Source organism: Balaenoptera musculus, chromosome 4 (assembly GCF_009873245.2).
Source record: "Balaenoptera musculus isolate JJ_BM4_2016_0621 chromosome 4, mBalMus1.pri.v3, whole genome shotgun sequence".
Lineage (NCBI taxonomy): Eukaryota > Metazoa > Chordata > Mammalia > Artiodactyla > Balaenopteridae > Balaenoptera > Balaenoptera musculus.
Genome location: NC_045788.1, coordinates 79,037,244 through 79,050,745, shown reverse-complemented (window position 1 = coordinate 79,050,745; position 13,502 = coordinate 79,037,244). Strand labels below are relative to the sequence as shown.

The 13,502-nt window shown below is 38.8% G+C and overlaps 1 protein-coding gene across 4 annotated transcripts in view; it reads right to left on the bottom strand.

Moving 5' to 3' along the window:
- Window positions 1–4,359: 4,359 nt before the first annotated feature.
- Window positions 4,360–13,502, bottom strand: part of GSK3B (glycogen synthase kinase 3 beta) — a 196,354-nt gene continuing 187,211 nt past the window's right edge. For 2 of the 4 annotated variants that reach the window (XM_036851749.1, XM_036851750.1), the window contains one exon: window positions 4,360–4,539. In XM_036851749.1, coding sequence (XP_036707644.1) covers window positions 4,472–4,539 — 68 coding nt within the window. In that variant the 3' untranslated portion in view covers window positions 4,360–4,471. Of the gene's footprint in view, window positions 4,540–13,313; window positions 13,364–13,502 lie in introns of all 4 variants that reach the window. The other 2 variants (XM_036851754.1, XM_036851753.1) reach the window with 2 other exon arrangements.

The window sequence follows — 13,502 nt, the reverse complement described above, 5'->3', positions numbered from 1 at the left end:
TTTACAGGCAAGCACATTTTCATACATCTATCTGTATCTGCCTGTAGACAGATATAGTAAGAAAAAAAACTTAAAAATTAACACAAGGAAGTCTACTTTGTCAAGCTAACCCCTTATGTACTGGTTGTCATTTTGCTTTTATTGCAGAGGTGCAAAACGGAGCAACAAACTTGAATAAAATGTCATAACCCTTGTGAAAATAATCCAAACCCCAGGGATTACTTTCAAAGCCTCTCAAACATAGACCTTAGTCTGGGACTCTACTCTGCTTCTAGTTGTTTCTCTTATTTTCAGTGGCTCAGGTTTCTATCAGAAAAGACAGATTTTATCGTAAAGCATGCTTAGTTTATTTTTCTGTATGGGGAGAAAGTGTTCGACTCTGTGATTAGATGATCACTAACATGAACAAGAAGAATCAGATACAATTTTGGTTTAAAACAAAGAAAAATCCCCAAACTTCTGGGAATCTGGCATTGGCCAAACTTCCTTTGGAAGATTCCAAAGTTAAATCCCTTAAAAAGGAAAGGGAAAAAGAAATGAAATGCCAGTGTCTTTATATCCACAGGGATAGAGAATACAGTAGTCCTCTCAGAAACCTTTGCACTGGTGCAGACAAGATGACTGGTTAGGCAGGCTTTGTTAAAACACAAATCAAAAATACGTGTCTAAAAATTAAGAGGACTTAAAAAAAAAAAGGACACAGCATGTTGCTGGAAAGAAGGTGCAGTCTTCTGCTTTGCTGGAATGAACACGTGATATTTCAAAAATAGCAACCTTTGGTTTGGTAAAGTTTGTTTTTTTCTTCTACTCAAGACATATGGAGTACTTGGAGGCAAAACAATTTTGATTTTTTTTCTTTCGAAAAAGGCCTTCATGATGTGCACACAGTAAGAATTAAACTGATTTTTTTCAAAGATAAATTAAAATGACATTTCACTGAACAGGGGTAGAGGTGGCAGGAGGGAGGAAAGTTCCCTTGCGAAAACAACAGTCCTCATCATGCGGGCAGCAATCGTGCAGCAGACACTAGTAATTGCACCACAGCATTTTAGATCACTCATGTATCAAAAACTGATACATTAAGAAACTTTGATTTATAAATCGAATTCTCTCTCTCTTTCTCTCACTTGGGAGGGAAGTAGACAAGGAGAAGAGAGAGAGAGAGAGGGTGGAAGTCTCCCGGAATCTGCTGTTTGTAAGACCCATGGTTAGGGTTTGGGGACAGAGACGAGCAAAATCTAATCTATTCAATATCCTCCAGCTCTAGGGCTCCCTGGCACTACACGAAGTCCCTAGATGGACCGAGTGAAATGAAACTGGTCACTGCAGCTGAGGAGGAAACAGATGTTCAGAACCAAATCAAAGGCAGGGCTTAAATGAAATGAGATTATGAACATGGTTTCCTCTTTCCACTCCTGAGCATGGTATCACTGAAATTAACTGCGGAAGGGGCAAAGATACTGTGTTATGAGTGAGCTATTATTTCAAAGGGAAAGGGGCGGGACAGGGAGACATGGATAGAGAAACCAATTAAAACTTCCAAAATGAAAACCAGAAAAACAAACACATGGAAGCGAAGGCACTCCAAACTATATAGATACACTATACATTGCTAGAGTTATTGTTACAATAATACAGGCCGGTACCTACTGTACAGAGTTAAAACTATATGGCTTTAAAAAGCTCGTCTACAATTTGTCTGATTATTAAACAGAATCACTGCCCTGAACAGTAACTTTTTGCTCATTAATAACAGTTCCTGGGTCCACATATTTACATACAAAACAATAAAACTTAAATTCAAAAACATTGAAAGAAAATATAATGTACAAGCTTGAATTTGGTGAGGAGCTTTTTATTATTATTATTATTATTATTATTATTATTTACAAAAAGATATTCAGAGACCTGGATCTCACTTGTATAAAAGAGTTCTGTGATCCCGCCATGATCCTTGAGAAAGAAAAATCATGCACCTCAGCCCTCACACACACACACATACAATAAAATAAAAGCATTTGACTTTTCTCTCTTCTTCTCTTACCCCATTTGTGGGGGGAAAGTGTTTCCTAAAACAAGCACAGATTTTTATGGACTTTAGCAAGTATACCAAGTCCAGAGTAGTGTCTGTGTCCAAATGTTTGGCTGGGCAGTTTGGTCTGAAAGTAGGTCCATTTCCGTGTCACAGACCTGCCGTCCAGCTTCTTTACAAATCTTTTCTGAAAATGGTCTATCAAAGCCATTCCCTTTAAGAATTATGCTGCCAAATACTTTGATTCAGACTTCTTTCAAATCTTAATTTGCTCTCGGAAGCTTATTATGCAAAGTAAAATTCAATGTGATTTGGTTTGACTGAGTGTGTTTCCTTTCTCATGAACTCTGATATAACCAGAGGTTTGAGAAATGCTTCTGTGGCTTAAGAGCTTAGCTAGACAGTGAGTGAGAACTAAGATGGCTCACAGTTGTCTCTCTGGGTACTGGTTCATGTCAGCAGGCAGTACGACTCTCTTGGAGAGTCACACACACTTTGTTAAGAAGCAGGATAGGGTGCTGGGACCTGCATGAGGGCTGCCAAGACACTCCACTTCCAAATCACCTGGAGGGCGAGACCCCTAACATGTCCTAAGGTGGCAACAAGGAGGGTGAAGGGAGGTTACACACAATCTGGGGCTCAGCTCTGCAGCCCTACAGTTATCAGCTAACCTTGGAAGGTGTATGGGGAAGGAAGGAAGGTAGGCGGGGAAAGGCGGCCATCACTCAAGTGACCTTTAAATGTAAAGTACAACTGATTGTGCCTTAAAGATTCATTAGGTCAAGTAATGGCCCATAAGCACCAAGGTGACTAAGGTTCATTTTAGAGTATATAAGGCCCGCATAGATGTCAACCTTAAACATATAAAACCAAACTAGTTGTGAAAATCTATTTCCTCACTGCCAACATAATCCTTCAATTCTCCTTGCTTTCCAAGGAATATTGCTTTTTCTTCAAAAACAGAGACTGATTCTTACACTGTTCACTGATTATACAAAGAAAAACAGAAACAAAAATTCTTAACTGGGTTTGGGGGGAAACATTCTTCTCATGCTTCAACCAGTCAATTTTGATACTGTGGACAAAAACAAAAAAACAAACAAACAGACAAAAAAAAAACCCAAAACAAAAGGCAGTATTGAATCTATGTATATAACATATATACACACATTTATATAATCAGCTTTCCTATAAAGTCAGCAGGTACAAGTGACTGTTTATATCATTTTGATTTGTAGTTTTTAATACTCCTACCATCTAAAATCATAATGGTCTATCTCACATGCATCAATAAATAAAATTTAAAAAGCATGAGGTTAAAAAGGCTGAAATTAAATACAGATTCTAGATTTGGATTTAAAATCAGAACTATGTGCAGAGTGTGGCACTTCCTGCAAGCTCATTTTGCAATTAAAAAATATGAAAAATAAACCAGTAGACTGTTACAGTTCACATTATTTAACTATGATGTCCTCTCAAGTGTATCTTTCCAAGGGAAGCAACTTTAGAAAAAATCGGGACAAATTCATCCACAGTGGTGAGACCTGCCCCTGGCCTGTCCCCTTCCTCCAGGTTCGTCAGCTTTTGGCCTCTGCAGTCAGAGTGGCCAGCTCAGCACCCTTTTTAGTCTCCTCCTAGGTCACTAGATTAAAACTGTACTAAGATTTATAGAGAGCCTTTGGTCAGGCAAACAAAGATCCACACACAGAGCACACATGCTCCTCCTTTGACAGCTTCCTATGTAAGTTTCTTCACCACTAGCACTGATGAAGAGCAAAATAAAACCTTAACAAATCAATTAAGAATTTTCCCCTTATAGATTCAAACTTTATTGACCTCCCGGGTTACAAATGACACACATTTCCTTTTTTGTCTGCCACACCTGCCATCAACATGCCAAAGGCATGTCTTCAAGTACCCGAGGATATGGATTAATTTTACAAGTGACATTTAAGTCCCCATTGAGTTACACCTGCTAAGCTCCCAACCAATTTCAAGCTGTGCACTATACCCAAGTCTTACACTTGACTTTAAAAGAAAACAAAGTTCAAAAAAACTTCCGCACAGAACAAAGTTTTCTTCTTTTGTGGAAGGGGCATGAGGCAGGAGTCCTGTTTTTAAAGTATACAACAGCAGACTTTTGATAAAAAAAAGACTGTCGTGGGAGAGAGACTGTGTTCTAGTGCTCCGCTTTCCCCTCCCCGCGACCCCTCCCAACCCCTGGGTCTCCCTCAAAGTGAGAATACAATGAAGTTGGTTTGTATTTATAGATATTTTACAAGGTTAAATAAGGACAACAATAATAATAAAAAAATTGAACACTAAAATGAACAGGTTTTTTTTTCTCTTTTTAATTTTCTTTCCAAATGTGACCAGTGTTGCTGAGTGACACTCAAGTAACTGGTGGTTTTTCCTGTGCAGCTGGCTGCTCGGGACTGTTCAGGTGGAGTTGGAAGCTGATGCGGAAGCGGCGTTATTGGTCTGTCCACGGTCTCCAGCATTAGCATCTGCAAATCAAAAGCCCCAAGAGAGAGCATGAACAATGCTGTAACACCCCAGAGAGAAAAGTACGTGGCCTCAACTGCAGGCTGAGAGCTATATCTGGAACATTGTTTTGAATATGGCCAATACTATGAAATCTGAATTTCTTTCTGCTTACAGTTAAGTATGTGCCTTGGCCAGGTCTTGGTGCAGAGAAGATGGTATCTTTGAGTAAGTTACAGACTCAGGGAGCCAGAGACCATTTCTGTCAAAGCTCTTGCCACAGCTGGGATTAGCAGAGCATGAATACTCAGCTGGAGTCTAGCTCACTTGAAAATAAATGAACAGTGTACAGCTGCGAAAACTTGCTAAAAATTCTGAACGGTGTTACAATATGCCATCTGCTTAAGTGGGTGAATGAGTGGAGGCAATGAAAGTAATATGGGTCAGTGGTGATGGGAGAAGCACCAAGCATAAATCAAACTCAGCTGCTTGCTTTCTAGGTACAGTCCCTCTTCGTTATTCATACAAATGGAAGACACAACCAGCAAAAAAGAAATAGCCATTGTAGTACCAATTCCCTTATTCAATTCAATAAAGCATCTTATAGTCAAAGGTCTTAGCACTTGAGCTCACTTTGCCTAATCCTTTAAAAATACATATAACTTTACAACTAGCTTGAACCCCTGCCCCCCCCCCCACACTTTTTAAGGTCCATTATTATTTCACGGCCTCCATTAACATTTAAACAGACATTTAACTGTGTCCAGACTGGCACTCCATCTCGGGTAGGCAAGATACTACTGTTTCAGAGGCTTGTCAAGTTGCATCCCTGTCATCACACACGTGACTGGGAATATACTGCTAGGCAAATTTTCTCTCAAAAACTTCACACTAAGCCCTGAGCAAGAAGGGAGGTGGCTTGACTGAGATGGGCAACTTCCAAGAGCCATTGCCCTAGAAGTCCACTGCCCTTGGCTATCAAGGCTAGGGACACCAAAAAACAGACTCAGAAGTTTTGTCTCTCTCTGGAGACTGTAGCTCTCCTGTATCCTATGTTGAGTAGAGTAAATGTTATGGTTGAACGCAACATTTGGTCCTTGGATCTTTCTACTTTGAATTTTTTAATTGAGCAAGAAACAAAAGACCCCAAGGATACACAGCAACTGTAGCTTAAGGAACTCTTAAGGATTAGCTATTCAGTTTATCATTTTGATAGCCACTCTTTAAAAACTATACTTCCTTCCTAAATTCCCAATTGTTCCTCAAAACAATCTACCCTTATATACATTTAACTCAGCCTTTGGGGAAAAAATGTTTATATCTCTTAATAAGAATGGTTGTGTTTAATTCATTTTATTTCCTTCAAAACATCTATAGCACTATTTTCATGAAAATAAGCACAGACATTATCACATCAGGATCCACGCGTTAGTTTCATATTGCCCATGGCATGGCATCATGTTAACTTATCTGCATGGCACATGGACAGGTGGCAAGAGACGGTATATGATATATAGCATATAACCTACTCTCCAAAGGCAGGTAAACAGCCTTTCCGAATAATCAGTCAGTAATTGCACTAATACTTCATTCATAACTCCTGGTTTTTCTTGGATATGCCCTACTTGGCAGGAGTTTTACTCTGAATGATCATCCAAATTCTGTGCATCAATAACCTAACATCAATTCCTATCCAGGCCACAGGTTCCTATAAGGCTTTCTCTGGAAAAATGTTCATTTTCATAATTTAGGCGCAGGCTACATTAAAAACAACACTCCTGAGAAAGCCTGGAAGGCACAGAGATATTTCAGAATTATAATGCTCCTCACAAACCCATGCTTATGCAGCATTTCTCATGTTTTGGATGACACTCAGAACGTGCATGATTATCATCAAACAGCACTTCTCTCTCATTTTCAGCATGTGAAGATGACAGGTAAAACTGTCACATTCTGGTCTTCCTCAGGACTTAAGAGATCAGCACACACACCAGCAGTGTTAGCAGCTCTGGCCATAGCAGCCATTAGCTACTGGCCAACATTCACCCAGGCTCCTCTACATTGCCAGCCAGCCCATTACATTAATTTACTCTTTGGCAATATCTTATTTAGCTACTAATCTGCTATTGTCCTTTCAGCGGCTATTACCTATGAGCTTATGACATTCCCAAAACTAGTCTTCCCTTCCTTGGATAAATTCAAAGGCTGCTTGTATGATCATAATAAAAAGCATAAGCCTTTTAAGTGGGCATATAACCAGAAACAAAATCACGTTCTGAATAATAAAATTTTAAAAACATTCATATTCCTCAGGTTTGGAATTTAATGATCTCTTATTTTTCTTTGAATTATTTCCAAATCACCTGATGAGTAAAATTTTAACAGCTAATTATTTTGATTACCATTATCCTTGATATCACAGGATAATATAAAGTCACAGCACTGGACTCATTCATCAAAAACAAAGAAACAAAAACCCTTTGCCCAGTGCAATGAACTCTACTTAAAATCAAATTATACATGTCTTTCCTGAGAAAGGAGAGTTCTCTGCTTTTCAGAGGGAGACAAAGCACAGGGAGGAGAAAAGCAAAACAAACAAACGTGAATCTCCATAAACTCAACAGTAGCTCCAACAGACTGCCTGGTTTACTAAATGAGCAAAACTATGCTCTTAAAGTTCTTCTTGGTACATGCTTATTTTGATCTCACTGTCAAGTCTGTAAATTTATTTTACAGAGTTGAATCTGAATTAATATGGACCCTCTATAATAAAAATGTTCATTAATTTAAAATTCTGATAAACTGTCACTAGACTTAGATGTTTACTGCAATTTCTGTAACTTTTCTTCTCAAGCATTTAAAACAGTAACTTTTTCTTTGACATTCTTTTTTTTAATATTCTTTTCCGTTATGGTTTATCAGACAGGATACTGAATACACTTCCCTGTGCTATACATTAGGACCTTGTTGTTTATCCACTCTATATATAATAGTTTGCATCTGCTAACCCCAAACTCCCAGTCCATCCCCCCCAACACCCCTCCCCGTTGGTAACCACAAGTCTGTTCTCTATGTCTAAACAGTAACTCTTTAAAAGCAGCAAAGCTCATTTTGCTTCTCCTTCATTCCCTTCCCTTTACATATGTACTGGTAAAAGTGATGCAATCCGGCATTATGATTTAAACTAAGATCTTTTGATTATAAAGGATCCAACTATGAAGAGTCAAAGATTGACTATATAGTCTCCTGTTTTCAGTCTTGAGATGCTCTTCTGAAGTTCACAGTGATACACCTTCCTTAAATCTAATCCAATTTCACGAGGTTGTACAACTTAATAACTGTGTGATTTTGGAACAAGTTATTTAACCTCTCTACCCTCAATTTCCCCATCTATAAAATGGTGATAATACCACCCATCTATGTAATAAGGCCTAAGAAGTGCTTAGTAATTGTCCAATAAATGGAAAGGTAAAAGAGACATCTAGAAATACACAGATGTATAGTTTAGTGTGACTGCAATAACCACCATCAACACCACAGTATCAGTGGTAGCAGTTGTTGACATCTGGGTGCTTACCAATGTGCTAGACATCATACTAAGTATGTTGCAAGCATGTCATTTAGCCTACAAAGCAAGAAACAGGTACAATTATTGCACCCATTTTGCAAATGGGAAAAAATGGATGCACAAAGCGATGAGATAATGTGTCCAAGGTTATAGAGCTAACAAGTGGAGAGCTGAGCACAGAGGGAACAGAGGAAGAATATGATTACCTTTATGCCTGTAGGAGACAAGCAGAAAAGATTTCCTAGCAAAGGGAGAAGAGAGGACTTTCATTCAGACCTAACCCCTACATAATCCAATGTGATTTCCAGAGGCCTATTTCTATTAACTAAAGAGTTACACTACATTAAAACAGGTGAATTTATAATATGAAGAATTAAGAGGATGGCTATTTTATTATCTAATTTTCAAACAGTCTGTATGGGGAATACAGAGATACAAGTGTTTTGGAAACAACTATAGAGCTGATATTTCACTGACTTAAAACATTCCTAGAAACCAATGCTCACTACCACCCTTCTGATACTGCTGCACAATAAACCAACCAACCAACAAACCAAACGAAGGATGGACTTGAGGGAGAAAGGAGAGAATAATCAGTTTTGGGGGAGGAAGGTATAAGACCATTCTTTTACATTGTGGTAGCCACCCTCGAAGATGACTTCAATGAGGCATGCACCTCTTGATGTCCATGCCCTCATGCAGTCCCCTCCCCCAGTAAATAGGGCTGACCTGTGTAACCAACAGGATACTGCAGAAATAATGGTGCGTGACTTCCAAAGTTAGGACATAAAGGACACTGTGGCTTCCACCTTCTCCTCCTTGGATTGCTTGGCCTAGGGGAAGCCAGCTGCCACAATGTGAGACACTCAAGTAGCACTACGGAGAGGTCCACATGGTGAGGGACTGGGCCTTCTGCATACAGCCAGCACAGATTCACTAACCACACGAATGAGCCATCCTGGAAGTAGAGCTTCCAGCCCCAGGCAACCAGCCTTCAGATGTCTGAAGCCCTGGCTGACATTTTGGCTACAACCTCATGAGAAATCCTGACCCAGAATTATACAGTTAGGCTGCTTCTGAATTTCTGACCCATGAAAACTGTGTGAGATACTAAATGTTTATTCTTTTTTTTTTTAATGTCTTCTTTGTCTTTTATTCTTTTTTTAAAATTTATTTATTTATTTTTTTACTTTTGGCTGCTTTGGGTCTTCGTAGCTGCACGTGGGCTTTCTCTAGTTGTGGCGAGCGGGGGCTACTCTTCGTTGCGGTGCGCAGGCTTCTCATTGCAGTGGCTTCTCTTGTTGTGGAGCACGGGCTCTAGGCGCTCGGGCTTCAGTAGCTGTGGCTCGCGGGCTCTAGAGCACAGGCTCAGTAGTTGTGGCGCACGGGCTTAGTTGCTCCGTGGCATGTGGGATCTTCCCGGCCCAGGGCTTGAACCCGTGTCCTCTGCATTGGCAGGCGGATTCTTAACCACTGTGCCACCAGAGAAGCCCGAAGTGTTTACTCTTAAGCTGCTAAATTTTGGGGTATCTTGATACACAGCAATAGATAACTAATGCATACATATAGGTCAAATAACTTAAACGCCAGTTAGGGTTTGTGTTCACAAGCCCATGAACCAAGTCCCTCTACAAAATTAGGTATGCTCCTAATAAACTGTATAAGCAAGAAAGATTGCATCAGATGTTCAGTTGTTCTTTCCCTAATGCTGAGAAGAGTCTATGGTTCTATGACTTTTGTACTGGATATGGCAAAGGGAATTTGTGCATGTACTGTATTGAGACCAATTTTACTCTGTGTGACTTCAGATGTAAAAATGACAAGTTGGGCAATCCCATAGTGAAACTAAGGGTGAAGCTCTAAGGTATTAGGTTCCCAACAGAGTCCACCAGGCTGCAATTTTTGTCCCAGAGTAAATTTTTATGTACAAAATTCCATATCTGATACATATATTTTTCAGGAGAGGATTCACAGTTTTATTATCAGATTCTCAAAGATCTGTAAGAGTTGCTACATAATCGAGTCATGGATTTGATGGGCAGCTGTCTCAATTCCGAGGAAACTGCATCATCTAGTTGCTCAGGTGGTAAACCAAAAGTTCTTACCTCGATTCTTCACTCCCCAAGCCCCGCCAATGCATCAGCAAGTCCTGTCCACTCTCCCTCCAAATGTGTCTGATCAATGTGTAAATGGGGAGGGGAAGGAGAGTGAATGGAAGGTCCCACATTTACAAACTGTCACCGAAAGGTTTAAATAGAAAAGCAGAAAACAAGGGAACAGGTCAGGAGGAAAGGACAGAGAATAAACAAAGGAGCTGGGGTTCCTAAGGCTCTGCTCAATATTCCAGAACTATGGGTCTATAAAAGTTAAAACCTTCTAATTGATGCAAGTGTTCATTGTCTGGCTCAACAGCAATAATGGAAATGTTTTGTCTGCACTCTCTAATAGGATGACTGCTAGCTACATATGGTTATTTAAATTTAATTGAAATTAAATAAAAATAAAAATGTAGTTCCTTATTTACCCTAAACACGTTTTCAGATTCTCAAAAGCTATAACATCATTATTGGCATATTAGTAGAAGAGCGGATTTCAGATATATCAAATCCTTTTTGTGCTTTACATGTACTTTACAAGTATACTTGGGAACTTCAAGTATACTTTTATTTCCTTATTTCCTTTATTATGCTCTCCCAAGCCTATATTATGTATTTCTATTCGCCAGCTATCCTGTTTTTATAACAAGTTAGAAATGTCTCATGACAGGTCAACTCCTCTAAAAGATAAAGTTTTGGAGGCCTGGGCCACGTTGTTTGTACTGTGCAGCTAACTCAAGATGTTGCTATTCAAGCTGTTCCAAGTGGAAATGCCTCTATTATAAAACTATGTCTCAGACATTCATGTTATTAACTGACACGTGAACAAACAACACATGAACCATTACTCACAGAGAATTAAAGGTATACCCCAAAGTTATATTTAAACCGAAATCATAATCCACACTAATGAAATCAAAGTAGTATCAGTATTAAGGAAAAGGATTCAATTTTCACCTTTCTCTTTATACTGTCTACTATGATTTTGACAATTTTGTGTGTGTCATAATGAGGGAGAGGGAGGGGAAATACTCCTCAGCAAAGCATCATCACCTCTCGTGTCATATTATTCCAAGGAAAAGGTGTGGCACAAGACTCCATGGTGGCTTCAGTCATTTAAAAAATAGAACTGAAATTCAGGCGCTAGTGAGCCAATCAATCCAGCAGCAAACCTGGAGGGCTTATCAACAACACTGTTTATACTTGAGCTGCCAGCAGTAGAGGTCTTAGCTGCTGTGAGTTCAGGGGCAGAGCACATTTTAATTAGGAGGCTTGGTTGTTCAGGGTAAAAAAACTGAAGGCCATGGGGACACAGGATATATTTTCATCTTTTAAGTTAAAAGACTTAGTTTAGGAATAAAGAATAAGAAAAGGCATATGAATATAAACAGGTAACTTCAGGTAAGGAACTGAGGAACACTTGAAGAATACCGGAAGAATGTCTTATAGGACACTCACCAACTTAATCAAGAAGGTTTTATTACATTACTTTTGGAGGAAGGAGGAAGAATGCAGGTAAAATTTTTGACTTAATAGGAAAGAACATGTTTTACATAAAAAGAAGCAATTTCCTAGAAGTGATACTTAGCACTGCTCTGGTGAAAATAATGACAAAGATGGTTTGACTTTAGGTACCTATATGCAAACTTACTAACTGAACTTGAAATTCTAACAGAGGGTAGATATCGTCTCATTGGTGTCAGTGAATTTGTCAAACTGGCACATATGGATGGAAGTCTGTATTTCAAACACAGAGCCAACAGGAGGAAATGGGTATAGCACTGTACCTACACCCACCTTTTTCGTCTACTAAGTTGGTAATGCATAAAAATACACGTGTGCACATGCTCTCTGCACCTCCCCCACCCCACTCTGGGCTGGCTAGTGTTGAAGTAATAGAGAAGTGAAAAAATATGTGCATTACCAATGTAGACTGGGACAAACTTTCTGGAAGGCAATTTGACAATATGTATTAAAAACTTAAAACTTCCTTATATCTTTTGACTCAGGAATTCTTCTAAAAACTGGGACACAACCCAAATGTCCAAGAATAAGGAATTAGTTAAAGAAATTATGGTACAGGCTTAGAATACTGGTTGAATACTAAAGTCATGTACTCCCCTTCCCCCAAATAGCATAAGCCCATTAAAAAAATGGGACAGTTATCTCTGTCCACTGATAACTAGACTAAAATATATTAAATAGTGTTACCTTTGATTTTCTTTGGAAGTGAGAATATGGAGAGTCTTATTTTCTAAAATAATTATATATTGTATTTTTAATAGAGAAAAATCCTTGGGTTTTTTTAAAAGTTATATATTTTTATGAAATTCCACATACATTTAGGTTAAGACAAAGAGAAAATAGACAGGAAAGAGTACAGAAGATGAACACCTGAGGGCAACACTGTGGGTTCTGCAGCTAGACAGGGTACGGGTGCAGCTTTCCCAGAGCACACTATACAAGTGCCACAGAGGCAAAGGGTAATCATACTTGCGGGGGGGGAGAGGGGGGATGAAGGGATGGTAACCATCATTTTAGGAAAGTAAGTATTTGATACACTGACTTAATTTAACCTTTTATTTTTCAAAATCAGTGGAAACAAACAATGGGAGAAATTATTCTGGGTTTAATTCTGCCCAGCTAGAAAAAATTGTCTGGTGATGTAGAAGGTGACAGGGTGACAGAAATTCTGGGGTAAAAATAACTGTAATAGTAAGAAAAAGGCATCACTAGCCCTGGCTAAACTGAAACATGACTTTAGCAAAACGCATTTCAAAAAGTTTAGGGAACAAATAGGTATGATTTTGTAGTTACAGTCTTCAAAAGGGGTTAATAACTGACAAGAAATAGAAAATTATGAAAATCAAAATTCTGACCAACCAAACAATTGCACATACTCTCAATGCAAAGTAAAAGGAGAAGAACCAAAGAAACCAAGTAAAAGGGTTTTCTTTGATGGGCTCATAATTTTCAAAGTAGGGCACACATCCCAGGAAGAGTAGAAAATAAAAATGTGCACTTGTCATAACAGGCCAGATTTGGTTTTAATGAGGTAACAGCAAAAGGTTTTCAAAGCAAGATCAAGAAACGTTAAGCCCCCTGACCAGGTAAAAAGACAGAGAAGACAGACCTTGTCCAACTCTTATCATGATTCCCTTTTCTGTTAGAAGGGTTTTCAACCTGGAAAGGATATAACAAAAATCCTAATAAACAAAATGCAGCCCAAGGAAGGTGAGGGAAATCTATACATTTTAAATGTCTTTAAACCCAGAATCTATAGTGCAACAAACACATTCTAAAATGGATTACAGAAATTCAG